General features: G+C 35.8%; 1 protein-coding gene across 15 annotated transcripts in view; it reads left to right on the top strand.

Moving 5' to 3' along the window:
- The first annotated feature begins 335 nt into the window (after positions 1-335).
- Positions 336-25,287, top strand: part of PCM1 (pericentriolar material 1) — an 86,768-nt gene continuing 61,816 nt past the window's right edge. For 2 of the 15 annotated variants that reach the window (XM_045988889.1, XM_045988840.1), the window contains exons 1-10: positions 338-761; positions 2,408-2,485; positions 5,532-5,695; positions 12,707-12,824; positions 14,309-14,554; positions 15,578-15,847; positions 16,535-16,705; positions 16,891-17,007; positions 23,253-23,430; positions 23,590-23,679. In XM_045988889.1, the coding sequence (XP_045844845.1) occupies positions 12,729-12,824; positions 14,309-14,554; positions 15,578-15,847; positions 16,535-16,705; positions 16,891-17,007; positions 23,253-23,430; positions 23,590-23,679 (1,168 nt within the window). In that variant the 5' untranslated portion in view covers positions 338-761; positions 2,408-2,485; positions 5,532-5,695; positions 12,707-12,728. Of the gene's footprint in view, positions 762-2,407; positions 2,486-5,531; positions 5,696-12,706; positions 12,825-14,308; positions 14,555-15,577; positions 15,848-16,534; positions 16,706-16,890; positions 17,008-23,252; positions 23,431-23,589; positions 23,680-25,287 lie in introns of all 15 variants that reach the window. The other 13 variants (XM_045988927.1, XM_045988899.1, XM_045988937.1 and 10 more) reach the window with 11 other exon arrangements.

Below are 25,287 nucleotides of genomic sequence, written 5' to 3'. Positions count from 1 at the left end.
CAGGACTAGATGGTAACAACCCTTCTAGTTCCATCTCTTCCTAATTCCGGATGAGGGTGGGCAAGAACCAGAGGAGCGACTTAGGTCTTTCTCCCCCGACTCCCCGGCCCACCCCGGTCCCCCCGCAGGGTCTGGAGCTGACAGCCGCCCAGGAAACCAGAACGATTCTCCTCAGTTTTTCCAGCTAAAGTGAAAGCTCAAGGTGCTTCCGCACAGGCCCAGAGCCACCAGCTCACAGAGCAGTGCCGCGAGGTTCACGGCATGCCGGGATTTGCGGTTAACCCTCTCCTGACCGACGGACGGACGCTTATAAACCAGGGTCAAATTGGCATTCTGGGATACGCAGTCTCCGGTTGTTCGTTCTGTTAGCGGTTCCAGGCAAAAGGGCCCGAAGTGACACCACAGACTCCGGCGGTCACATGACTCCAGTCTAGCGCTTTGATCGCACTGCGGCTCCCGCCCCGGCGAGTTCTCGCCCCCGCGCGGCCGTTGCCGAGGAGACGGCGCAGTCTCACGCCGCGTTGCCCCTTCTGCAGTCCCCCCGCCCTCTTCTCCCACCACAATGAGATCTTAAGATGGCGGTGGCTGCGGCGGTTGGCGCCGAGCAGCTAAGGTAGAGAAGGCGGCCATTGGGCCCTAGGCAGCCAGGGAACTTGTGTGCGCTCCCAGCTGCAGTCTTTAAGGGAAGACCGCTGCCGGTGGCGGATCGTAGGGCCTGACCGCTACTCCACCCTTGGCAGGAGCAGCTGCTTCGTTTACAGGTAATGCTGCGCGTCCCCAGCCCTTGGCAACCGAGGGCAGCGCGGCGCAGGGGCGGGAGAGCAACGGCTTTGGGACACTTTACCCTATCGGGCCTGGCCTCGGGCCCACGCCTCTCCGTGAGCTTCTGGGTCTTCTTGTTGCCAGCTTCAGGTCCCCTAGGCAGACAGTCCGCCCCTTACCTCGGGACGGAGGACGCAGTCTCCGGGTGAGCATTTAGGGACGCGTTAGCGACTGCAGAACCCCCTGTTGCTGCCCCCCCCCCCTCATTTTCTGGCCGGGAGGAGGAGGCAGCCCTGCGTTTCGGGCGATCCAGGGGAATGCCCCTTGCAAGTGGAGGGAGCGGAGCGGGGGCTGTGGTTTGGTTGCCAGGGATGGAGCTTTAGTTCTCCATAGCACGGGGCCTTAGTGGCCTTAGTGTACGTGACTGCGCCCGCTCCCACCCCCTCTCAAATTCCATTCTCTGGCGCTCTCGGTGTCCAGAATTTTAGGTGGAGAAGGCCGGGTGAGGAGCGACGCGACTTTTGCGTGGGGCTGTGAGCAGCGGATTTTTGTTGTCTCGGGTATTCTTAGAGCTGAAAGACTGGGCGAGGGATGTCGGGGCGGGGGGGCGAGGAGGCGTTCCTAACTTTGGAGAAGAGGTGGTTTATACTTGGGAGAGGAATGATAATTTAACAGCTATTCTCTCCCCCCTCCCATTGCTCCGCTTCTCCGTGTCCTAGTGTAGGTCCAGTAAGAAAAGGCCTAAAATGGGGAAAACTAAATGCCAAGTGGGATTAGGGAAACATTGCTTGCTTTGCAGAAACTGGTGTTTGGGGATTGGATGGTAGGCCCTGTTAGGGGGGCGGGTCATCCAAACTTTTCATCCTGCGGCCCATTCCTGAGGATCTCGCCTTGTTCGATTTTTTTTTTCTTTTTTCTTTTTTGACCGGTTTGAGGTTTGCGTTCTGTGCGGTATGAGTGAGGGATCGTATTTTGGCGCTGGAAGAACCGGGCTTTCTGGGCGCCCCTATCACCCTCGCCCCATAACTGCTTTCCAGACTCCGCCTCCTGGTATTCTCTGGTTACTGGAGTGGGTGTTGCAGAGCTTGGGTGCACCTGCTCTTTTCTTTGCCTCTTACCTTTTTGGTGCGAGTCCTGGAAACCATTACAATACTGGGTTTTTGAACTGAAGGTAAACCTTGTGTGTATACAGTGACAGTTTTTTTTTTTTTTTAAGTAGCTAGGTTTCAAGTAAAGAAATCTTTTTTTTTTTTATCATTGAATATACAAAGTTTTTGAATAGTTTGAGTGGCGGAAAGTTAATGACAATATGAGGAGTAAACTTCGGCATGAATCTTTACATGGTAATTGGGGTTAACGATTTTTATTACCTACCAAAGTAGCTATATTAACGGATCACGTTGTTTGGTAGAATCTTACAAGTTTGGAGGATTTAAACTTTTAAGTATATCACATTGTTTTCCGAAAGGATTCAAGTAACCAGTCTAAAATATTGATAAGTTGGATATTTCTTTTTTTGTTCATTTTTCTAAACATTTTAGGTCGTGTGTGTATATGTATATATATATATATATATATAGTATTTGTTATTCTATACTTCATAGTGTAAGTAAAGAATTCACTGAAGTGTTTTTGTTGTTTTTAGTCACAAGCAGGCAACAACTTTGAAGTGTGAAGCAGGAAAGGAGCCGTTTCTGAGCTGTAAAAACTAGTTTTTAAACAGGTAATTTGTCATCATTATATATGTTATTGCTGTTTGTGGTTTTTTTTTTTTTTTTAAGATTTTATTTATTTATCTGACAGGGAGGGGCAACAGGACAGAGTACAAGCAGGGGGAGTGGCAGGCAGAGGGAGAGGGAGAAGCTGGTTCCCTACCAAGCAAAAGCGGGATGTGGGGCTTGATCCCAGGACCCTGAGATCATGACCTGAGCTGAAGGCAGATGCTTAACCAACTGAGCCATCCAGACACCCCTGTGTTATTGTTCTTCGTATTGTAGTTGGAAGATTTTTCAATGGAGACTGCTATCAACATATCAGTGCGTGGTTGAGGGCCCACTCTAGTCAACAGACCTTCTGGGTGTACTGCCCTGTGTGCCTTGCTTTTTGGCATGCCACTTTGTTCTGCTTTCATACTTTTGCTAGAAAAGAGCCGTGTCATTCCTAATTATTAAATACCAAATAATTTAAATAATGCCTTTTGAAATGTCTTTTTCTTCACAGGATTTCTTCAGCCCATTTGAGTTTGAATTTGTCCTATAACAGCTACTGGATTTGCCTCTCCAAATCCATTTAATCTTAAGTCATTTTCTGCAACTTTTCTGTTAATTGATTTTTCAAAATTTTTATGCACAAATTTCTCTACTTTTTGAGCTTATTGCATATACTGTTGACTGAATTGTGCTTTTTTTTTCTCTTAGGTGCCTAAAGGTAAACATTAGTTTATATCCATAGTGCATTGTCAAATCTGACCAGCAAAAAAAAAGTCAATGAAAGTTTATTGAGGGAAAGTTAAGTAATTATTTGCTAAGGACAATTTAGAAATAAAATGACTAAAGGATGAAGATCAGAATAAATTTTTGTTAAAAAGCATTTTAGAAGTAATTGCTTTTTTAAGAAAATTGTCAGAGTCTGAATTTAATTCCGCTGTTATAAAGTTTTAAGACAACACATTTTCAGTGGGTTGCTTGCTTTCCAGGAAAGCAGGTAACTCCTTAGTTCCCGTATGATCTAAGCCAACTATCATGAGAAAATTGGCAGTTCATTTATGTCTTTATTATACTTTTCAGTATTTTTTTTTAATTGGAAGAATAATAGGACAAGAAAAATCAAACTCAGGGAAGGTCAAATGTGAGTGTGTATTAGAGTTCTTAACACTAGAATGATACAGCAGGCATTTAGTAAAATAAAAAGAATTATAAAACCAGTTGTAGAATAATTTAAACGTGAGGGAGGATAGATGAGAGGGAATAAAGATATAGGGAAAATTCTTTTAACTCACTTTAGAAGATCTTGATTTTCTCATTAAAGAATTTGGCCATTTGTAAAGGAGATAAGTATATTTGACACTTGGGAAAAATAGAAAGTGTTTGGAATAACTGCACTAGGGAATTTATTTGGAAGCCAGCAAAGTACATAGTAATACATTCATCTTAACAAATATAATTCAGTACATACAGTGGGTGACTTAATGATTATAAAGTACTAGAGATACGGCAGTGAGCAAAACAGACAAGGTAAACATAGGTTTGCTCCATGAGACAAGGTGCCTTATCTCATGGAGTAAACCTATGTTTTGAAAGTATGTGTTTGTGTGTGTACAGTATAATATACCTTAATAGTGAACATAGCCAATCACATTTTATAATTATTTCTCTATCCTTTAACAGTTTGTGAATAGATGCAAAGAGAGCAGGTAGTGGGGTTTATCCAGAATTGAATTGGTAGAGTGGACAAATAGGGGAGGAAGTCAAGGATGCTTGCAAGGGATTTTTGGAATGACTTACTTGGGTTGTGTTTGGGGTTGAGTAAGGAAGCAAGGGATTAATGGATTTCTGGAAAGAAGAATGACCAAGGGACTGAAGTTTGCAGCCGGGTCAAGAGCAGGTTTAGCAGGAATGACTAAGTGAGAGAAATAGAAGGCAATGACTTATGATCAGAAGAAGGGATTTCAGAACTTCAGGATCTTGAACAAATTACAAGTCCAGAGTGAAATGTATTGGAATAGGGAAGATGAGAGGGGTGTTGGATCTCAATTCACAGTCTTAGAAAAATTAGGAAAGTAGGGAATGATGTGGAGGGTGAAACCATGAGCCAGTTATCACCAAGAAAAGTACAAGACTTGTTTTGGGGAGAACAGTAGGAAGTGGTGCCCACGGTATGGAGAGTGATATTTTTGATGACAAATTTGTTCAGAAGAGGAAGGTTAAACATAAGTTAAATAAGAATGGTCTGTAAATGGGATCCTTTCCTCAGGAATCTGGGGCATTAGGAAGAGTAGTGCCCTTTTTGGAAAGGATTGCTAAGGAAATAGTGCTTTTAGAGGGATTTCGGATGTTACTGAACTTGAAGAAGTAGGAGGCATATTGGGGAACAGGTGGAGGATGTATAGGAGGTTTGTAATGATCCAGGGGAAGGGAATGATAGGAAGAGATGGTAGCAGTGAATATGGGACTGGCAGCAAAGACTGAGATTCCAAGTTGCTGGTGGCAGTAGGGCCTACAGATTTATTTGGGTGTTATATGTAACCCATGACAAGCAATAGGTTTTGAATATAAATTTTAGGGAGGGCGTCTTAGCGAGCAGTGTTCTCACTTCTGAGCAAGGGCGTATTTTGTTGATATGAAATGCTCTGCACAGAATGACAGTATCGTAAGATAGACAATGCAATAGTTGGTCACAGGTCTAATAAAATTTTTGTTGATTCAGATAGAGTGTTATGTTTTGTTGCAGTCTTTTTATCCCCCTCCCACCAATGTCTTAACAGTTGTTTTTTTTTTTACTTTGAAGAGGGTAATTGGGTGGCTCAGTGGGTTGGGCCGCTGCCTTTGGCTCGGGTCATGATCTCAGGGTCCTGGGATCGAGTCCTGCATCTGGCTCTCTGCTCAGCGGGGATCCTGCTTCCCTCTCTCTCTCTCTGCCTGCCTCTCTATCTACTTGTGATCTCTCTCTGTCAAATAAATAAATAAAATCTTTAAAAAAAAAAATTTTGAAAGTCTCAAATTGAAAGTGCTATGGGAAAAATCCTTTGTGAATTTTTTTTTTTTTTTTAGGTACTTGACTGTCTTAAGTACAGAGAAGAAATTGAGAAGTTCCTCAAATGAAACTGACTAAACAACACATAAAACCAGATACTTACGCATTTTCTTCTCAGTTTCCATTAGAAGTGCTTAGTACATTTGAACACTGTATGAAGACTTTCAAAACAGTGTACCAGGTATTTTTATAATTAGAGAAATACTGTAAACAATGCAGCCTTTAGAAAACTTGTACACATATATAAAGTACCACCTTTGGTTATTTTGTAACCCTAAGTAAATACTTAGAAAAAAACTTCTTCCTACATTATTTTATTAGGTTGAGTATTTCTAAAACCTTTATTTACAGTTAAGATGGTATTTCCAGGGATGGTTAGGAGTAATTTAATGCCATTTCAGAGATAATACCTGAATTTAAAGATTTTAGAAAAATAGTGTTTTTTCTTAACTTGATTAATTTTTCTTTATATTTTTACTTCAAAGATTAACCTTGGGTCAATCATAGGTATTTCTGTGACAGTATTGTAATTTTATATACATATAAATACTTCTCTGTAGTAAGAATCCCATGACAGGATTTTCTTCAAAAAGATCAGTCACAGAAAGTTTATAAATTGCCATAGTACTTGTGCATTTTATATCTTTACAAGGTAAGGGAGCCAGATAGGGCTGTCGAAAATAGCTATATGAAACTTTTAATTAGTTTCAACTTAGTTTAGTAGGTCATAGAAGTGCTTGTTTAAAAAGTAGAAAAATTTTACTGTTATCCCTGTTATTCCCATACAGTCATCCATGACGTGTGCTATTTGTTTTCCAGTGGCTTCAGCTTTTCCATTTTATTGTCTTTCTAATAACCGGCCTGGCATAATCTCCCACCTTGGATGGATTCAGTGGAATATTCTACCAGGGCCGATGAGCACTGCTGGGGAAAAAAATTCACACTGTAGATTACTGATATCTGTGAATGTTCTCTAGCTCTCACCTGAATCCTCAGTGCTGCCCACAATCATTCTCCTTTACTCTTCTCATCTCTCAGACACTGCTGTCTCACCCTCACATTTTAGGATCAGTCCTTTCTGCTTCGCATCACTTACAGATTCTATCAGTTTCCTATGAATAGATGTCATTAGCCTCCATCTACTTCCATCCTTCCCCTTTGTTCAAAGAAAGAGGTGTTCCTCTACCTAAAGCTAGTCATTTTTCTTAACACCCTGGGTCCCAGTTGCTACCACTTTTTCAGAGACCATACACTATCTCCTTTCTTTTCTGCAACTTCAATATCTTCCTCTACTAGCTCTTGGCCAAAAAATTTTAAACATGCTTTTAACAAAACTTACCCCATGCATATCTCTGTCTGTTTCCCTTCATAGGCTAATTCCTTGAAAAAATTACCTGATGACTTCTTTTATTTTTGCCTCTTCCTATCAATAAAAGCATTCCAGTTATGGGGTTGATCCTCCCCACCCTGCTGTAATTGCTAGTACCAGGGTCATCAGTAACCTTTTTGTTGCTAAATCCAAGTGGGCACTTCTTAGTACTCTTTTTATGTGACAGAATAACATCACTGATATCCTCCTCCTTTATACACTTGCACCTTTTCTAGCACACTCTCCTGGTTTCTCTCCTGTCTTTCTACCTTCTTCAGTGTTCTTTTCCTGTCTCTTAAATATCCGTGTCCTTCCAGGCTTAGTCTTGATCTCTTGATCTCTTCCTCTTCTCCTGGTGCCTTCTGTGCCATTTTGAGTACTTTTCTGAGCAGATGATTTGCAAATCTCTCTGCAGCCTAGATTTCACCTCAAACCCAGCATTGCTAAAACCGAATTAATCATCTCTCAACAAAAGTCTGTTCCTTTTCCAGTCACTGCAGATGTATCACCATACATGCAGTTGTTCAAGCTCGAAACGTAGGACTCATCCTTGAACAGCTTTCTCACTGCCTCATCTTTCATCTTCCATGTCATAATAGTCACCAAGCCCTATTGATTCCGCTATTGAAAGCCTACTTGAATTGGTCTTCTTGTCTACATACCTAGTATTTTATTATTAGAATTCTTTCATATAATAGTTTAAAATAATGATAAAAATTATATGAATAATAACAATGTGTCTACAAAATAAAATTTAGAAGGCAGGCGCCTATTTCTAATGATGACTGGAGGTGGGTAAAGAGATTGGCATGAAGAAGAGGAAAATACTTGCCTGTATTTTCTACATTTTATAGGGGGAGATTTTAACCCTTTAGATAAATCAGCTGTTATGATATTGAAAATTGATTTACATGACATTTCTTAAGCTTCATAATAATACTTGTATAGGAGTGTGTCTTTTAAACACATTTATTATTATTGTTATTAAATATTCTACCCTCATGAGTGTTTATCTCATCACAATATAACTATAGACAGAGTTGTTTATTTTGTAAATTCAGTAGACTTTATATAGTAAGTGGTCTTTAAAAAGATTTTTTAAAAAATTGACCAATTTTTCCCAAACTAATTTTAATATTTAGTTTTTGAATTGTTTTAAAAACTTAACTTAATAGTGTTCAAAGTCATATAGCCTATAAATAGGTTCTTAGAAGAATCTCTTTCATTTTATGGGGAGTGAATTAGCTGTTCATTTTAGGGGGAGTTTATCGTAATATAAAAATAAAATATAAAATGTTATATCTCCAAATATATTTTTAATTTATCTCTAAGTAAATTTTATTACTCTACTAATGGAAATCATAGCATACACTATTTTAGGAAAAAAATCGGTGTGTATAAGAGTTTTTACTTGAATACCTTAATAAGTTTCCATTCTAATTTATGTTTTACAGTTAGTTTCTAGTACTTTTGAAGATGGTGTTGCCTCTACTGCATATGTAGTTTTTGGAGTGCCCGTTATTTAATATTATAAGTTATATTGGTACATCTAGGAAATAGCAGGTGCTCAGTGATTCATCTAAATGTCATTTCAGCTCATTGGACATACCTCTCTATGAGTATCAGTTATTTTTTAAGTTCTAAAATATATTTCTAGTGTAAAAAACAGTGCAAAGTATTGCTAAAAATACATGAGAAGACAGGAAAAATGATCACATTCCTACCTCCACAACCAACAGTTGCTTTCATGTAAGCACTTTAGTATATATTCTTAGTTTTAGTTTTTCCTAATCTGTATGCAGTTTTGCATATTGCTTTTTTCCTCTTTTATATTCTGATATTATATACACAGGCAGTATCGTTCAGCCTTCATAATTATATATGTTTTGAAGGGTACTGTTTCCTAATAGCATCCAGCCTACGGTTTAACATTCAGTTTTCAATTTATCACAATTATAGCATAATAAACTATTTTCTGCATTATAGTTCCCTCTCCCTTATTCAAGTTTATTTTCTTACCTTAGCTCTGGAGATGTAGAATTACTGGGTCAAAACCCAGTTTTAGTTCTTTTTTTTTTTTTTTAAAGATTTTATTTTTATTTATTTATTTGACAGAGAGAGATCACAAGTAGGCAGAGAGGCAGGCAGAGAGAGAGGAGGAAGCAGGCTCCCTGCTGAGCAGAGAGCCCGATGTGGGACTTGATCCCAGGACCCTGAGATCATGACCTGAGCTGAAGGCAGCAGCCTAAACCACTGAGCCACCCAGGCGCCCCCAGTTTTAGTTCTTGATACAGTATTGCCAAAATGCTTTCTAGAAAGGTTATGCAAGTTTAGCTCTCAAGATACTGACTAAGAGTTCCAGTTTCCTTTTGCTGTCATCAGGATCAGGAAATACAGCAAATTTAATAGTCCCTCATTTTAATTTGCAGCTGAACTTTATTGTTAATATTTTTATCATTTTATGTTTACTAACTTTTTAAGTTACCTGTTTATACTGACTTTGTTTTCTTGTTTTTTTTAAAAAGATTTTATTTATTTATTTGACAGAGATCACAAGTAGGCAGAGAGGCAGGCAGAGAGAAAAAGGAGGAAGCAGGCTCCCCACCAAGCAGAGAGCCTGATGCAGGACTCGATCCCAGGACCCTGAGATCATGACCTGAGCTGAAGGCAGAGGTTCAACCCACTGAGCCACCCAGGCGCCCTGTTTTCTTATTTTTAGTGTTTTTATTTTTCTTTTTCCCCATTAATTCTTTATAAAGATACTCACTGTGTGCTTCATATTTCTTCCAGATTTCCCTCCTGGTTTGTCATTTACTATTTATTCTCTATAAACTTGGGATTTTATTTTATGTGAATACAATCTTTTACACTTTTTCTCTTTTATTTCTGCATTCCATATTTGTAGGATCTTTATTTTTAGAGCCCATCCTGTTTTCTTTATTTTCTGTCTGTTTGATTTTTTTTTTAATCTTCCTGATCTATTTTTAATCTACTTATTATCTTGGTGTTACGGTATAAGATGGCCTTTTTCAATTGGGAGAGAATTAAGCTCTAAGGCATCTATTGTTTACTGTGAATAAATTCTTCTGTGTCTGGAATGGTACTGGGTATGTACCATCCTTGAGAGAATTGAAAAAAATATTACTCAGATCATTTTTCTGTGTTCTGTATTTGAGATGAAGGAATCTAGTTGAGAAATGCTATTAAATCCCTAAATAATCTTTTTCGAAATTGTTAGCAATTTGTCCCATCAAGTGAATAATCCTAAATCATCCTGTATCATGTTATTTTTATGAGGATTAAACGATAGAATGTTTATAAAATATTTAGCATGGTGTTGGTATATAGTAAACAAAATAGTTGTTAGCTGTGATTAATTTTCTTCATTATATTTTTCTAATTAGGTGTATTTTAGGATTTTGCAAGGGGTATATGACTAATACTAATTTAGTCATATAGGTACTCAGTATGAGCGAATATCTCTTGGGACTAGTTTTCTACTCTCCCAACCTCTATTGCTACTTTTGCTTTTATTTTTCATACATTTAAATTTTTTGTACTGATTTGTTTTGTCAGATTCTAAGAAGAATTCCACTGGGAATTCATTAAGTCTCTATTTAGAAAAAAATGGTGTGTTTATAAAATTTGTCCTTTCATCAGGGAAGATTGTTTTTCTACTTTGTAAAATTTTCTTTTACATTGTTTTATAGTTTACTGGTGCTTCGTAATTTAGGGCAAAATTTACATTATTCCTAGATGTTTTCTTGTTTTGGTCACCTATTACAAGGGCATTATTTTTCTCCAGTATATTTTCTGTGTGGTTGTTGGTGATATTTTGAAGTTCTGTATGTTTTTTAATGCATATTTTAAGAATACCACCTTTTGTCTTCTTAATGTTAATATTTATGTTTCATGTTTTTCGATTTTGTAGAACTTTAAAAACAATGCTAAATAACTGATATGTTACATTTTTGTTTTGATCTTTATTTTAATAGGGATGTCCTTCATTTCTTATTTTTTATTTTTTTAAAGATTTTATTTATTTATTTGTCAGAGACAGTGAGCAGAGGCAGGCAGAGTGGCAGGCAGAGGGAGAAGCAGGCTCCCTGCTGAGCAAGGAGCCCGATGTGGAACTCCATCCCAGGATGCTGGATTCATGACCTGAGCCGAAGGCAGCTGCTTAACCAACTGAGCCACCCAGGCGTCCCTTCATTTCTTATTTTAATATTGTTGGCTATTGGTTTAAAGTATATACTTCTTTCAACTCCTTAGAAAATTATTAAAGTAATATATGCTTATTGAAAAAAAAATAGTAGTATATATAACTATTTATACTATCAGTATATTTGTACTTTTTAAGATTTTTTTTCTTTTTTTTTTTTCAAAGATTTTACTCATTTGTGACAGAGACCAAGAGAGTGAGAGAGAACATGAGTGGGATGAGGGACAGAGGGAGAAGCAGACCCTCTCTTAGCAGGAGACCTGATGCAGGGTTTGATCCTGGGACTCCAGGATTGCAACCTGAGCTGAAAGTTGATATCCAACTGAGCTAGCCACCCAGGCGCCACTAAGATTTTTTTTCAAATTAAGTGTTGAATTTTATCACCATTTCTTTGAGTGATAAAATTTAACCTCTTTGTGATCTATTAATATATTATTCTAATAGATATTCTAGCATTAAAACATCTGTGAGATTACTTTGTCATGGATGATAATGCTTTTAATTTTTTGCTCTAGTGAATGGGATAAGTTGGGATCTTACAGTCATAGCAACTTGGATATCTATTCCTTTTTGCCATTTTTAGCTGAGTGACCTTCGAGAAATTATCTGACTTCTTTGAGTGTTAGTGTTATTTGTAAAATCAGGAACCTATTATAACCCTCCTGTCTAATGGCTTTCTCTGCCCTTTGAATTCTAGATAAAATTATCTGCCCATCTCTTTCACTCAGTCCTGCTCAGGTTTGGGCACTTCCACACCCTGTGGAAAGCCAGAGTCCTCCACAAGGTTATGTAGAAATCTCATTTTCTGCTGATTATCTCTGCTTCTGAGCGTCTTCTTCTACCATTGCTCTTTCTTTACTCATCTCTTTGACCTGGGTATGAAATTCAGTACTTCCCTGGATATTCACAAAAATCCTAAGTTTTTTATTTTAGTAGGGGGAATTTGCGACTTTGGTAGACTAGTCGACATTAGGGAAAACTGAGGTAGCAGCAATATAATTTAAAGTAAAGCAATAGGCATCACTCTTCTTAAATGTTTCAGGCCACTGTATTTTTGGCTTTTATTGACCATTCACTGAACTAGGCCTGCCTCTTTCTCTGTCTTCTTTCTACCTTGCTTAACACTACCTTCCTGTTAAAACCAAACTTTTCTGCATCCAGAGCAGTTCTACCCTCTTTGAAACTTTGACACCAAACAAATTCTTAGGTCTTTGGGAATATTGGTTTTTTTCCCTAAGAGTGGTTTTGGTTCTAGCCATTAATAACTTTTTCCTATCTCACTCCTTTACTTTTTAGGACTGTGTTCAACTAATTAAATAGAGTGACCTGAAAACATGTAGGCCAGTACACATAGTGGATATTTTGAAGTTTTCCTTCCCTTTTCCATCATTCCAGCTCCTTAACTCATGTTTATTGTAGTATCTGTATGGCTGCTAAATCAGTTTGTCTATGATGTGTGGTTGACACTACCTCTTTTTTTATTTCATAAAATCAACTTTTCTGAGATTTCTTTTATGTCACTAAGCTTCATGGAATGATTTAAAAATCATTAAGAGTTTGTTTTTATGTGTTAAAAATGTTAGTTTTCACTTGTTTTGCAGAAAATTAATTGGTAAAACCAGGATGGCCACAGGAGGAGGTCCTTTTGAAGAAGGCCTGAATGATCAGGATTTACCAAACTGGAGCAATGAGGGTGTTGATGACCGACTGAACAATATGGTATGAAAACTTACTATTGATGTTGTATCATTAACTACTAATGATAAAATGAAACTTTCCCTTGACTTAGCCAAATCAAACTCACTGAGATTCTTTGTAAGCACATTGTTTTGTTGCTGGCCAAGACATTAAATCCCTGGGCTGTTTGTTATATTAGTTGAAGCTGCTTTTGTTTGCAACAGATATCAACCTGAGTTAGCTTAAGCCAAAAAGATTTATTATAAGTGTATAAAGATGTTTTATGGAAAATAAGTTAAATCAAAACACTATAGGTGGGTTTTAGAAAGGGACTAGAAGAAGGAACTAGAAGATTGTCAAGAATTGCTTTTTCACTGCCCTGACTCTTTGCTTCTGCGTGCCTTTGCTTAACACAACTTTCTTTTCGCAGACCAGCTTTCTCTCTTCTCTGGTTCATGTGGTGTACTATGGCTGACCCTTCATTCTAAAGTTTTCAGTTATCGCTACAATTATGTACTGACTAGTTATCTTTTAGTTCCAATTTGAAATTTTAAAGTACGATTATTCGTGTTTGGATTAGATATGCATCTCTTTTCCAATCAGCTGTGGCCAGGAAGGGGTAGGGTAAGTAGAACCACAGGTTGGCAAGTACACCCATATATGGATTGGGGTGGAGGGACAGATTGTAGAGAAGGGAGTTGTGTTACAAATGAGGAAAATATCCCAGAAGGTTTTACTCTGGTAAAACTAAATGATTTTTCCAGTTTGAATAAGGTAGGAATTGATAGACTTTTTTGTTGAATGACTCAGGTTATGTGGATATAACTAAGTAAAAATGTTCTCCCATTAAAACATGAATCATTTTTGTCATTTCATGTCAGGTCTTATTATGTAATACATTATTGCCTGTGAAAAGTAAGAATAATTATGTTTATTGCTTACTATATGGTAGGCACTGTGCCAGATGCTTTATGAATGTTATCTTTAATCATGTTTTAAAGGTGACACTATCTTAGAGATTAGGAAACTGAGACTATGGGAAGTTAAGTAAATGGCCTAGGTCACACAGTGAGCATTTCTTCAGATAACAATAATTATCTTAGAATCCGGGTTGATTCTAGATCTGTCTTATATATATTGATTTTAAAGGAGGCCAGTAAAGGTATCTATAATTTATTTCACTATCCAATTTATAAATAGTAGGGAAATTTTTAAATGCTTTTTAAAATGCTCTTGAAAATATTCAGACTGACTCTAGGTTGGAGTTTGGCATTTATGTTTGTTAAAGATCTATGAGAGGAAAGTAATCTATTTTCTGAAGGACTGTCTATGAAATTTAGACTAGATGTAATGGTTGGGGGGGAACACGTTAGTAGAAGTAAATAATTGTCTTTAAGGCTGTATGTTTATGTGAAAAATGTTTTGTTATTTTTAACTTTAAGACTGACTAAAAATTTTTAATCATATCAGATTACTTTCCTAGTTTGATAGAGGCTAGATTAACTTTTGCCCTTACTTTTTTAAAGGATTGGGGTGGCCAACAGAAGAAAGCAAATAAATCATCAGAAAAGAATAAGAAAAAGCTTGGTGTAGAAAGTGATAAAAGGGTAACTAATGATATTTCTCCGGAGTCATCACCAGGAGTTGGAAGGCGAAGAACAAAGACTCCACATTCGTTTCCACATAGTAGATATGTGACTCAGATGTCTGTTCCAGAGCAGGCAGAATTAGAGAAACTTAAACAACGGATAAACTTCAGTGATTTAGATCAGGTTTGTGAATTATTTTAAAAATCAAGTTATAACTATGGGAAATATTTAGAATGGATTAAATAGTTGTTTTAAGAATGAAAAGTAAGCTCTTTATTTCCTTTTTCTTAGTTTCTGTGTATATGGAAAGAATTTTAATTGGTGGTGGTATTATGTTCTTTGGAGGGGAAAAACTTTCTAAACTTGCTAAGGTCAGGTCTTTTGTAACTTTATTACTAATACTCTATGACTAATATAAATCATTTCATCATGGAACTAAATTTTACATGTTAGTAACTGAATAAGGTTGCTATTAAGCAAAAGGGAAGATCCGGTTTAGAATATTTATCATTGGCTAAGTGTGGGATGTTCTGGATTACCTCAAGTTTAAAAAAAAAACTGCGGATGGTATTATAATCACTGAAATGAAATTTGGAACTAAAAGTAAATGGAAATGATAATGAACTCTTAACAGATGCTTTATTGTCACATCTCTGCTTTAGAGAGAGAAACAGTTTACCAAATTTGCATAAAAGTATATTCAAGTCTGATATGGTGGTGTTGGTGATCACATGTCCTTTAGTCATCTAGTTATAATTACTGAACATTTACTATATATCAGGCACTGAGCTGAGCACTTTTCAGGCAGTGTTTCATCTGGACACATCTTAATGCTGATGTTTATATTAATTAAGATCTACTCATTGGGTCCAAAGCCCATACAAAATTCGGTGAACAAGTATGATTAGGAATGTGAGTTATAGATAGGGTTTGTCGTCCTGGTACATCATATAGACTGATCTTGCTCATATTCATCAGTTGATTTATGTCAGACAAAATGAGGAATAGGACGAGTTGATCAAATTTTGATACTTTAGTAGAAGATTTTTTTGTAGATTTGAATCTTTTTTGAATCTTATGGACAGAGCTATTTATGTATACTTCCTGACTTAATATCTGATGGTAAAGCTGATTAAGAACATTGGAATTTTTTTTAATTATTGAAAAATTAATACTTGTGGCATTTGCCTTCTTTTTCATTTGTAGAGAAGCATTGGAAGTGATTCTCAAGGTAGAGCAACAGCTGCTAACAACAAACGTCAGCTTAGTGAAAACCGAAAGCCCTTCAACTTTTTGCCTATGCAGATTAATACTAACAAGAGCAAAGATGCTGCTATAAGTCCTCCAAAGAGAGAAATGATTGGTTCAGCACAATGTAAAGAGTTGTTCGCCTCTGCTTTAAGTAATGACCTTTTGCAAAACTGTCAAGTCTCTGAAGAAGATGGAAGAGGAGAGCCTGCAATGGAAAGCAGCCAGGTGAAAAATGTTTGTTTTGTTCTTTGCTTTTATGAGCTTCAAAATAGAAATATTAAGATTAAGAAAGTTTTATTGGGTTATGCATATAGGATTTTTAGCTAAGTACTTCTAGACTCACCTCGTTAATCTCAGATTCATTCAATATAGTATAAATTTCTTCTTATCCAAAATGATTGTAGAAATGGCATATTGTAAATCAAGGCTTCTGTTTACCTGCCAAAGGCTGTGTGCTAATTTTTTAGTAAAGAGGAGTTTGAAACGTTGTGATTAGTAGATTGTAATAATTTTTTTAAATGGTTCTGTAATTCTTTTGAAAAGTACTTTAAAAAGTCTAATACTTTTACTTAGAAGGAAATATATAGACATTAGAAAAAAATTACATAAATAGTAGTTTAAAGGCATGCAGTTCTGTAAGTAAAATGTTTCGGGTAATGTAAATTAAAACTAATTTTCAAATTCTTATATTCATAGTAATTGGGGTTGTTAGTATTGCCAGTTATGTTTTGGTTAAATTATAAATTTGATTCAGATCTTTTGCATGTATGAATTCAAATGATAAACGTAGACATATCTTTAGTTACTATATTTGAAATAAAAAATATGTAGAAGTGTTGCTATGGAATGCATTATGCTCAGTTTTACATATGGTTTATTTTCATGCTTTTTTTTCCAAATTTTTTAATGCAGATTGTAAGCAGGCTTGTTCAGATTCGTGATTATATTACTAAAGCTAGTTCCATGCGGGAAGATCTTGTAGAGAAAAATGAAAGATCTGCTAATGTTGAGCGCCTTACTCATCTAATAGATCACCTTAAAGAACAAGAAAAGTCATATATGAAATTTCTCCAAAAAATCCTTGTAAGTTTTGGACCTTTTCAATAATGTGTTGATTTATTTTTGTGGTATATTAGTGTGCTTATACTGATGACACTCTGATTCCACCCCAGAGGAGTTAATATATTTTCAAAAAATCGTGCCATCCATTATAACATTTTATTGCCCTTTTTAATAGTTGTATGATTTATACCACTAAAATATTTCAGGCTAGAGAAAATGAGGAGGAGGATGTTCGGACTATAGATTCAGCTGTGGGATCTGGTTCTGTAGCTGAGAGCACATCGCTAAACATAGATGTGCAGTCTGAGGCTTCAGATACCACGGTAAGCGGCTTTTTGGTAATTAAAAGTGCTGGAAATGAAGATTTAAACTTTCCCCCCATTTTTCAAGATGATATTTTTTATAGTCATTTCTTAATGAAAAGTATGTTTCAGGGAAGAAACCCTCAAATTGTTAATGCTGTATATATTATTTCAAAACATGGGAGTACAAAAGTTTTATGTACTAGCAAACACATGGTTGATTTAAAAATACGATTTGTGATCTGCTTGCAGAAACACAGTTTTTCTATTGGTTTCATTAAGCACAACTTTACTCATTTTACAAAGCATTGGAAAAGTTAAAATTCATCATGAGTATAAGAGCTAGGAGTACAAAATATCATTACTAAGTATATTATGTCTTGGAAAAATCTTCAAGTTCTTTTGCTATTGAGAACTCATTTGAAGGCTGCTAGGACTTTTTAATACCTCGGGCTAGCTTTGAACTGTAGCAAAACCAGATGACTGAAACATAAGATGAAATTGGGACAGGGTATCATTTATATTATGATTTAATCATGGTGATAAAAATAAAATTTCTAACTCTACAAAATGAAATTTATCAAAATACTGTCTTTTGGAAAAAAATCAGGAATTTACAGAACTTTGAGGAAAACTTTGTAAAATAAACTTAGTTCATAGAAGGTAGTGTGCTTCAGAACTAGTGTGCTTTTAAGCATTTTTATTTTAGCAGGTGTATCTATAGCCATGCATTAGTAAACTTGAAGACTTGTTATCGGTAAAGCTTTTCTTATGAAATGATAACCATGTATGTCCATCTTTTGTTTCTGAGAGATGTTCTGAAATACCATTCAGCATGAGAAATTTGAGGGTTTGTTTCCATTCAATGTTGACCTGCATAGTTTCTTACCTGCCTCTTTCTCTTCCCTGCCCTTCCTAATTTGAAGAGGAAATTTGAATTTTTTTCCTACATTATTTTCACCAGGAGATAGATATTCACAGGGCTTGATCCAAACAACTGTTGAAAGTAGATTCTCTTGTGGGCAAATTGTTTTTCTGTTTATAGTGGTGCTGGGAATAATTTTTTCCCTCACATTTCATTCCAGCAGAAATGGAGAAATTGGGTAATGTGGGTAAAGGAATTCTGTTGGGGAGGGGTGGGAAATGGTATAGTTGATTATTTTGATTTATATACTAGCATATATAGTGTTCATTGTGATGAGAATTTTTTTCATAACATAAAGTGATATAATGAAAGTTGATAATAACAGCAGAATAAATGTTAAAATGTGCTCCAGTTGTATAGTTTGGCAATTGCCTAGGATATGATATGATATTTGATTATAGTAAGCGTTAGTCTAGTGTACAGAAATTTAAAAGTCTTAAGTTTATTGCCACTTGGGGGAGGGTGGATTGATTTTTAAAGAGATGGACTGGTAAATTTTTTGTATTTATTCACAAGGCTGGCTTGTATATTAAACAGGAGTTTGTATTAAGAAATTAATATGCTACACTATTTAATAAAGGAGGCATCTTTTAGTCTGAGAATTCGGCCGTGCATTGAGGACAAACTAGGGAATTCAGCTTCACAAGAACAGGTTTCAGACATTGACGTTACCACAAGTCCAAAAGGGAAAGGTGACAGACCTCCTCAGAATGACAGGGAACTGAGGCCTAATAGGAAATATAGCCGAAAACGTGGATTTTCCTCAAAGGTATATTTCACAATATTAATTTGGGAAGTCTCTAAATGAGCACCTCTTTTGTTCACATTTCCTCTTCCTTATTTGCCTTTCTGTTGTTGCTATTATTCTTAAATATGTAAGCTATTAACATGACTAATTATACTGTAATTTGCCTTAGTAAAATACTGTCCTTTAGTGTTTTTATTCTTCTCTGCTTTCTTATACTCTCCTATGGATTATATGTGGCAGCTGTATTTAATTTGTATTAATAAAGAACTTAATCCATTTTCTTTTTTGCTGTTGAGAACTCAAAATAGAACATTCTTAAACCTTAACTATTAATTGTCTTTTTTTCTTGATATTTGTATTCGTGGATGAACATGGTGCTTTTAAGTTTTGTCTTAATTCTTGCAGTCATTCATTAAAGAAAAAGAAAATGGAGTAAGCTGTTAGCTTTCCTGTCTTTCTAAGAATGATGTATTTTTATAGTGCTTTTTCCCCCTTTTTTCTCTCTTGTGGTTTCTATTTTCTTTTTTGAAAACACTTTCCATTCTTTTTTTCTTTTTTTTTTAAAGAAGAATACTTAAGAAAGTTGACTTCTTGGTAATGTTTCTCCTGGGTTTTTTCCCTCCACTGTTTGCTCTAAATTTTCCATGATTGCCATAAAGGCACTCAGGAAAGGTTTAAAGACAGCTCTTTGTGTGGTTACACTTAAAATAAGTTTCAGTAAAAGCGTTTGTAAGAAAGTACTCATACCCATTGGCAAGAAAAAAATCCTATTTTAATAAGTAGAGATTAGACTAATTTCTTACGTTTTATTAGTAGCTTATACTAACTAGGAGTCTTTATTTTGTTATGCACTTTTTTTTTTTGGCTGTTTAAAAATGACAGAACCTCTAAATATTTTGGCAGGTTTTGGTTTTGTTTTGCTTTGTTTTGTTTTTCCTGGCTCCCACAAGAATTTAAGGATACAGTTTGAAATGAGCTAAGATGATCTTACTATGAAATATTAAGCAAAAGGTGCCCAATACAACAGAAGAGCAAATTGAGTAGCTGGTTATTTTTAAAACTAGTAACATTAGAGAAGAGAAAGTGTGAGACTCAGTAAATATCCTTTGGAACTTACTGTTCTCTTTAAGTTTTCTGAACAGTGACAAACAGGAAAATCTGCCAGTGTTTCTTTTTTTTCCTAAGCTGATATATTTACTTTTAAAAACCATTTTTCCATTTCCTTGACAAATTGCTGTATGTGTGAATATTACTGTCTATTGAACTTCATTCTTGGAGTTTATTCCAATTGATTCTCTTTAATTTTTTGATTCTTAGGGCCATCCTAGGGTAGTAGTTCTTTCAGTACTCTATTCATAATATTTTATTAGAAAAAACTCCTCATTCTCACCAGCTGACTTTATTTTTCCTCTGCTATGCAGAATTGTGTTCTCCCTACCTCATCTTCATTCCCTACTTAACATCTTTTTAAGACGTCATACTCTTTTAGGAGAGTAGGAAAAAAGTTCTGATTTAGAGCTTAAAACAACCTTCTCAGTTGTAGCTTGATAGGAAATGGTTGATACTCTCCAGCTGCTTACAAGGACAGAGTCCATTTTCTGGAATATTTTATAGACATGATGACACTTTGCATACTTTTTAAAAAGAAGCTTTCCACAAGTACCCGTGCCCTCATTATTTTCCCATACTCCTCTTTCCTGCACATTCACTGATAGCTTTTAGAGACTTTATTAAGCTTTTTAAAATATTATCTACTCTTCTTTTGATATTATTTCCCTCATTTCTAGTTATTTCATGTGGGCTAAGTTTGTCTCCCAAACCAGACTATGTTTCTCAGACATAGTGTCTTAGACTTTTGTATTTAATACTACCTGAGCACATAATTTTGAGGTAGGCAGTATGGTGTGGAAAACACCAACCTAGAACTTAGGAACCTGACTTGCCCTGTGATATTGGATAAATCACAGCTTTATCTTCTCTGGGCTTATCGTTTCTCACCTTTCGCATGAAAAAAATGGAGTACATATTATCCGAAGTACTTTTCAGCCAAAAAAATAAATTTGGATCCATGAAAAATTATTGGAGGAAACTTATTTGACTATAGAAAAGGAAGACAGAGTTTTCTGAAATTGAAATTTCAATTCTGAAATTGTATATAGCTTTGGAGTTCATGTCTAAGTTAAATTTTTTATCTGTAAACTAAAAATGTACTTGTTGGAGGTGACTCAAAAAGTTTTAAGTGAAAATAGTGTTTGAAGGGTGAATATATTCTTCACTTCCTTTTTGAATTCCTGTTCTGTGCACTGTTCACTTGACATATTTCTAATCCCTAGGTATTTTTATTTCCATTTTCTCATTTTCCCTTTCTTTATATTTGTAATCCCTTCCTGCCTCCCTCAGCTCAGATTTTCTGAGTATTAGTTTGAAATGTTAATTATATGGATGCAAAAGCTATTAAGTAGTAATAAACCCTCCTAATTTGAAAATTGTTGGGAATTCATTTTTGGATTAGTGAAAAATCTGGGGGTAATTGTGTTTCCTTTAATAAGTAGTTCACAATTCTTTATAATTTGAGTATCAGAGTTTCGCAAATAAATTGTAACAACTGGCATCTGGGTGGCTCATTTGGTAAAGCCTCTGCCGTCCTGCCTTCTGCTCAGATCATGATCCTGGGATCCAGGCTGGTGCTGTGTTCCCGTCCCCCTGCCCTGCTCAGCGGGGAGCCAACTTCTCCCTCTCCCTGTGCCCCGTTCCCCCCCGCCCCCCCTCTCTATTGCAGTCTTGCTTTCCCTTTCAAATAAGTAAATAGAATCTAAAAGAAAATGTGACTAACAAGGATTAAAGTTCTTTTTAAAAGTTTGCTGCTTAAAGGGTAAAACCCCAGAATGTTAGTCAACTATTTAAAATTAGAGAGCTTTAAGGTTTCATTGAAGGTTGAACTACGTATTTTTGAGAGATGGGAGGATTATAAATAGAAATAAGCCAGAACAAAGAAGATGAATTCTGACAGGAATGAATGTTAGTGTTAGCAACTTAACTCTACTTGTATAGGTGAGGAGAAAACTGAGTACACAGTAGTTAATTTGAAAAAGGCTTTAGTTTTTTGGAATTTTGAGACAACAGAAAATCTTTAATAAGTACTGATTTGACCAAGGTAGTTGCTTCTGTTCCACGTTCATGAAATCTAGTCAGTCACTACAGGATAGAGGCAGCACTGACTGAGTTCTCTGATTTGTACATCAGATATTCCTGCCAGTCTTTCCACTTTCTTATTTGACCTTACTTTCTTCCAGTATTTAATTTAGAGCCGTATACTTACTCACTTGGGAAGGTAAAGAGAAGGGACTTTTGCAGAGTATCGAGAAAGGATGTCACCCAGGAGGGAATCTCTGGAGCCATCTGTGTTCCCATAATTTGTCCAGGAATCACATGTACATAAATAAAGTAGATCAGTGCATTTTTACCTTGACATGAAATTATTGAATTTCTTTATTCTCCTTAATAACTTTGGTAGTTGGGATTATTCACTTAAAATATGCTTAACCCCAACCAAAATTTGGTAGCAATGCAAGTTTAAAATTGACTAAATGTTTCTAAGTTAATAAGAATATTCTGTGTAAATATTTGGTAAAATCTTTAAACTTCCAAAATAGAAGATTTTTAAAAAGGTAAATTATTGATGAAAAATTCCAGTATGGTATATATACATTTTATATGTAATTTGGCTTATACTTTATTTTTCCCAAGTTATATTTAAATTAGTTTCTTTGCTTGATTGACTTTTTTTTTCTTGTTGGGTTAAATTTCACTGGTTTTAAGATTAATACTTAACATTTTATAATTTTTTAAAGTCACATCTATTTAATCTAGTTCCTCTACTTTTAGGTAAAATGATAGCTTTTGGAGGGAATTTCAGAGTATTTAATTTCTCAGACATAGCTAAGTATGCATCATTTAAAAGAAAACAATAATGCTATCTTTGATACAAAATATAAATTTTCTTCTTTATTTTATGCTTATGAAATGAGATGTAAGTAAATGAAAGCCGCTTACATCAAATTATTAAATAAGTGTTTCTATAATTTTTGTCCTTGGTTAGAAAATAGTGGGTTTGTTTTTGTTTTATTAGTGTTTTTTAACATCACTTCTAGAAGTGGGGCAGAATGTTTTTTAGTCTGATCTTCAAGGTATTTTTAGGATATTAACCTGGTATGATCTGTTCTTCCTTTTTGATAAGGTCTGGATCCTTCATTTGTGTGTGTGTGTGTGTGTGTGTGTGTGTGTGTGTAGCTCTTTTTGACCTTTTATCCTTTTTTGTATGCTTTTTTTTTCCTTTGTTAATTCCTCTTCATGCTAAGCCATTGGTTATGGTCTTTTACTGTGAATTACCTAACTACCTAACTCAACATGGCAGGCTATCTCTGTGTCATCATTTTATTCTTACTCTTTTTTTTCTTCAAGTCTATTGAAACTACTTACCATTGTGTTTTTAATACTAATTTATCATCTGTGTCTGTACTGTGCCATTGGTTGTTGAAACAGGAACATGAATTTTAATAATCATATGTAAGTATTGTTGGTCTTATTTTCCAGGCCAGAGATCCTCAGCAGGAGCCTATGGAAGAGATAGAAAATTTGAAGAAACAGCATGACTTATTAAAAAGGATGTTACAACAGCAGGAGCAGCTGAGAGCACTGCAGGGACGACAGGCTGCACTTCTTGCCCTGCAGCACAAAGCTGAGCAAGCTATTGCTGTGATGGATGATTCTGGTATGCGACAGTGTAGCATGTTGTTATAAGTAAGGCTCAATTGATAGTGGTATTGCAAGGTGGATGCTGGTTATTATATGATCAGATCTTGATTGTTGACTAGTTTAGAAACCTACATATGAGGCTTACCTTGTCCTGTGCTTTTCTCTGGTTATGCAGAAAATGTTGCAGGGACAACTCCTGGCCAACATTCTGTACCCGGCAGACAGCCAGCTCGCTCTCCTTTTCATCAGAGAGTACCCTTAAGAGGTAAAAGGAACAGGCTGTAGTTCTGTTTTTGTGCCTCACACTGATAGAACTCTTCATGGTCCCCCCCCCCCCCTTTTATTTACCTGGGATTGCCATACTTTTCTTGCCTACCAAGGAAGGGTCAAAACCTTAAGGGAGACAATACATGAATTTGTAGAGCTCCTTTAGCTTCTCATGTTGGTAGTAGCTCTTTTATTTCAATTAGGTGCCCAGTTGTATATATTAGTTCCTTTGAACTGTATTTATATTCTGTATATAGTCTTCCTGAGACTCAGAAATATTTTTTTCATTTTTCCTTCTTCCTTCTTAGCCATATATTATTTAGGTGGAAATGATACTGAATTCTTTTTTTTTTTTTTTTTTTAAGATTTTATTTATTTATTTGACAGAGAGAGATCACAAGTAGACAGAGAGGCAGGCAGAGAAAGAGAGAGAGAGAGAGAGGGAAGCAGGCTCTCTGCTGAGCAGAGAGGCTGATGCAGGACTCGATCCCAGGACCCTGAGATCATGACCTGAGCCGAAGGCAGCGGCTTAACCCACTGAGCCACCCAGGTGCCCTATACTGAATTCTTTAGTATGGAGTTTAATTTTATAGTTTGTTTCAACATCTTCAAACCTGTCAAAACCTGTTTAATTTCTCAATTTTTCAAGCTGAAAACAACTTGTTACCTAGTAAAACTCAGTAAAAACTAAGGTATATTTTCTAGTCTGTTATACTAGTCTAATGGTAATTTATTTTCTGTGGGCTATTTTAGGTCCTCACAGAGGTTACCTTGTTATTACTGAATTTATGCTGCTGTCCACACCTAGCCAAGTGGCTTAGCCCTCTGATCACTGTTATACATAATTTAATTTTGCGTTTTCATATGGAACTGTATTACCTGCAAGTAACTTACTCTTTTGTAATAATTATGTAATTGTATATTTTATATATGTAATATATATATAGTAATAATACATTTTCAACACATTTTTCCCTTGTAAAGTCCAGAATTCATTAGCTTTTACATTTATATTTAGGAAATAGATAATTTGGAACTAAACAAAATATTTAAACAATGACATACTAGTTAATGGCTAATGACTTAAGTATTTTAAGTATTTTTCAAGTTCTAGATTTCAGAGATTTGCCTGTGGTGGTGATATTTCAGATACTTAATGTTTACATCATCTCATTTGATTATCACAAAATTGTAGGTTAGTCACCAGAGTTTTTTCTCTTAATCTCACGTGGGAGGGAAGGAGCTCAAACATAGAATTTGTGACTTGCCAATACTTACATGATGTATTAGTAAAATCAGATTTCTTGAATTCTAGGTCAGAGGTCTTTTCCTGAATATGAACTTTTTTCTTTTTCTTTAAAGTATATTATGAAGAGGCAGACACCAGGAGTAGAATGAGCAAAGGTTTAAGATTAAATGTATTTTTTATATGATTTTAAAAAGAATTTTAGGTTAGTGATTTTAAAGCATTTTCTCTTATATTTATGAGATTTCTGATGAAAAACTAGAATGATGTTTAATCTTCTGGTATGTAAGTGAGGCAAAATAATAGTTATGGTAAAGAGTTGTACTTTACTGAGCTGGCATTATGTGTTAGTAATCTGCA

This window comes from Meles meles, chromosome 2 (assembly GCF_922984935.1).
Source record: "Meles meles chromosome 2, mMelMel3.1 paternal haplotype, whole genome shotgun sequence".
Classification (NCBI taxonomy): domain Eukaryota; kingdom Metazoa; phylum Chordata; class Mammalia; order Carnivora; family Mustelidae; genus Meles; species Meles meles.
This window is presented reverse-complemented; position numbering and strand designations above follow the sequence as displayed.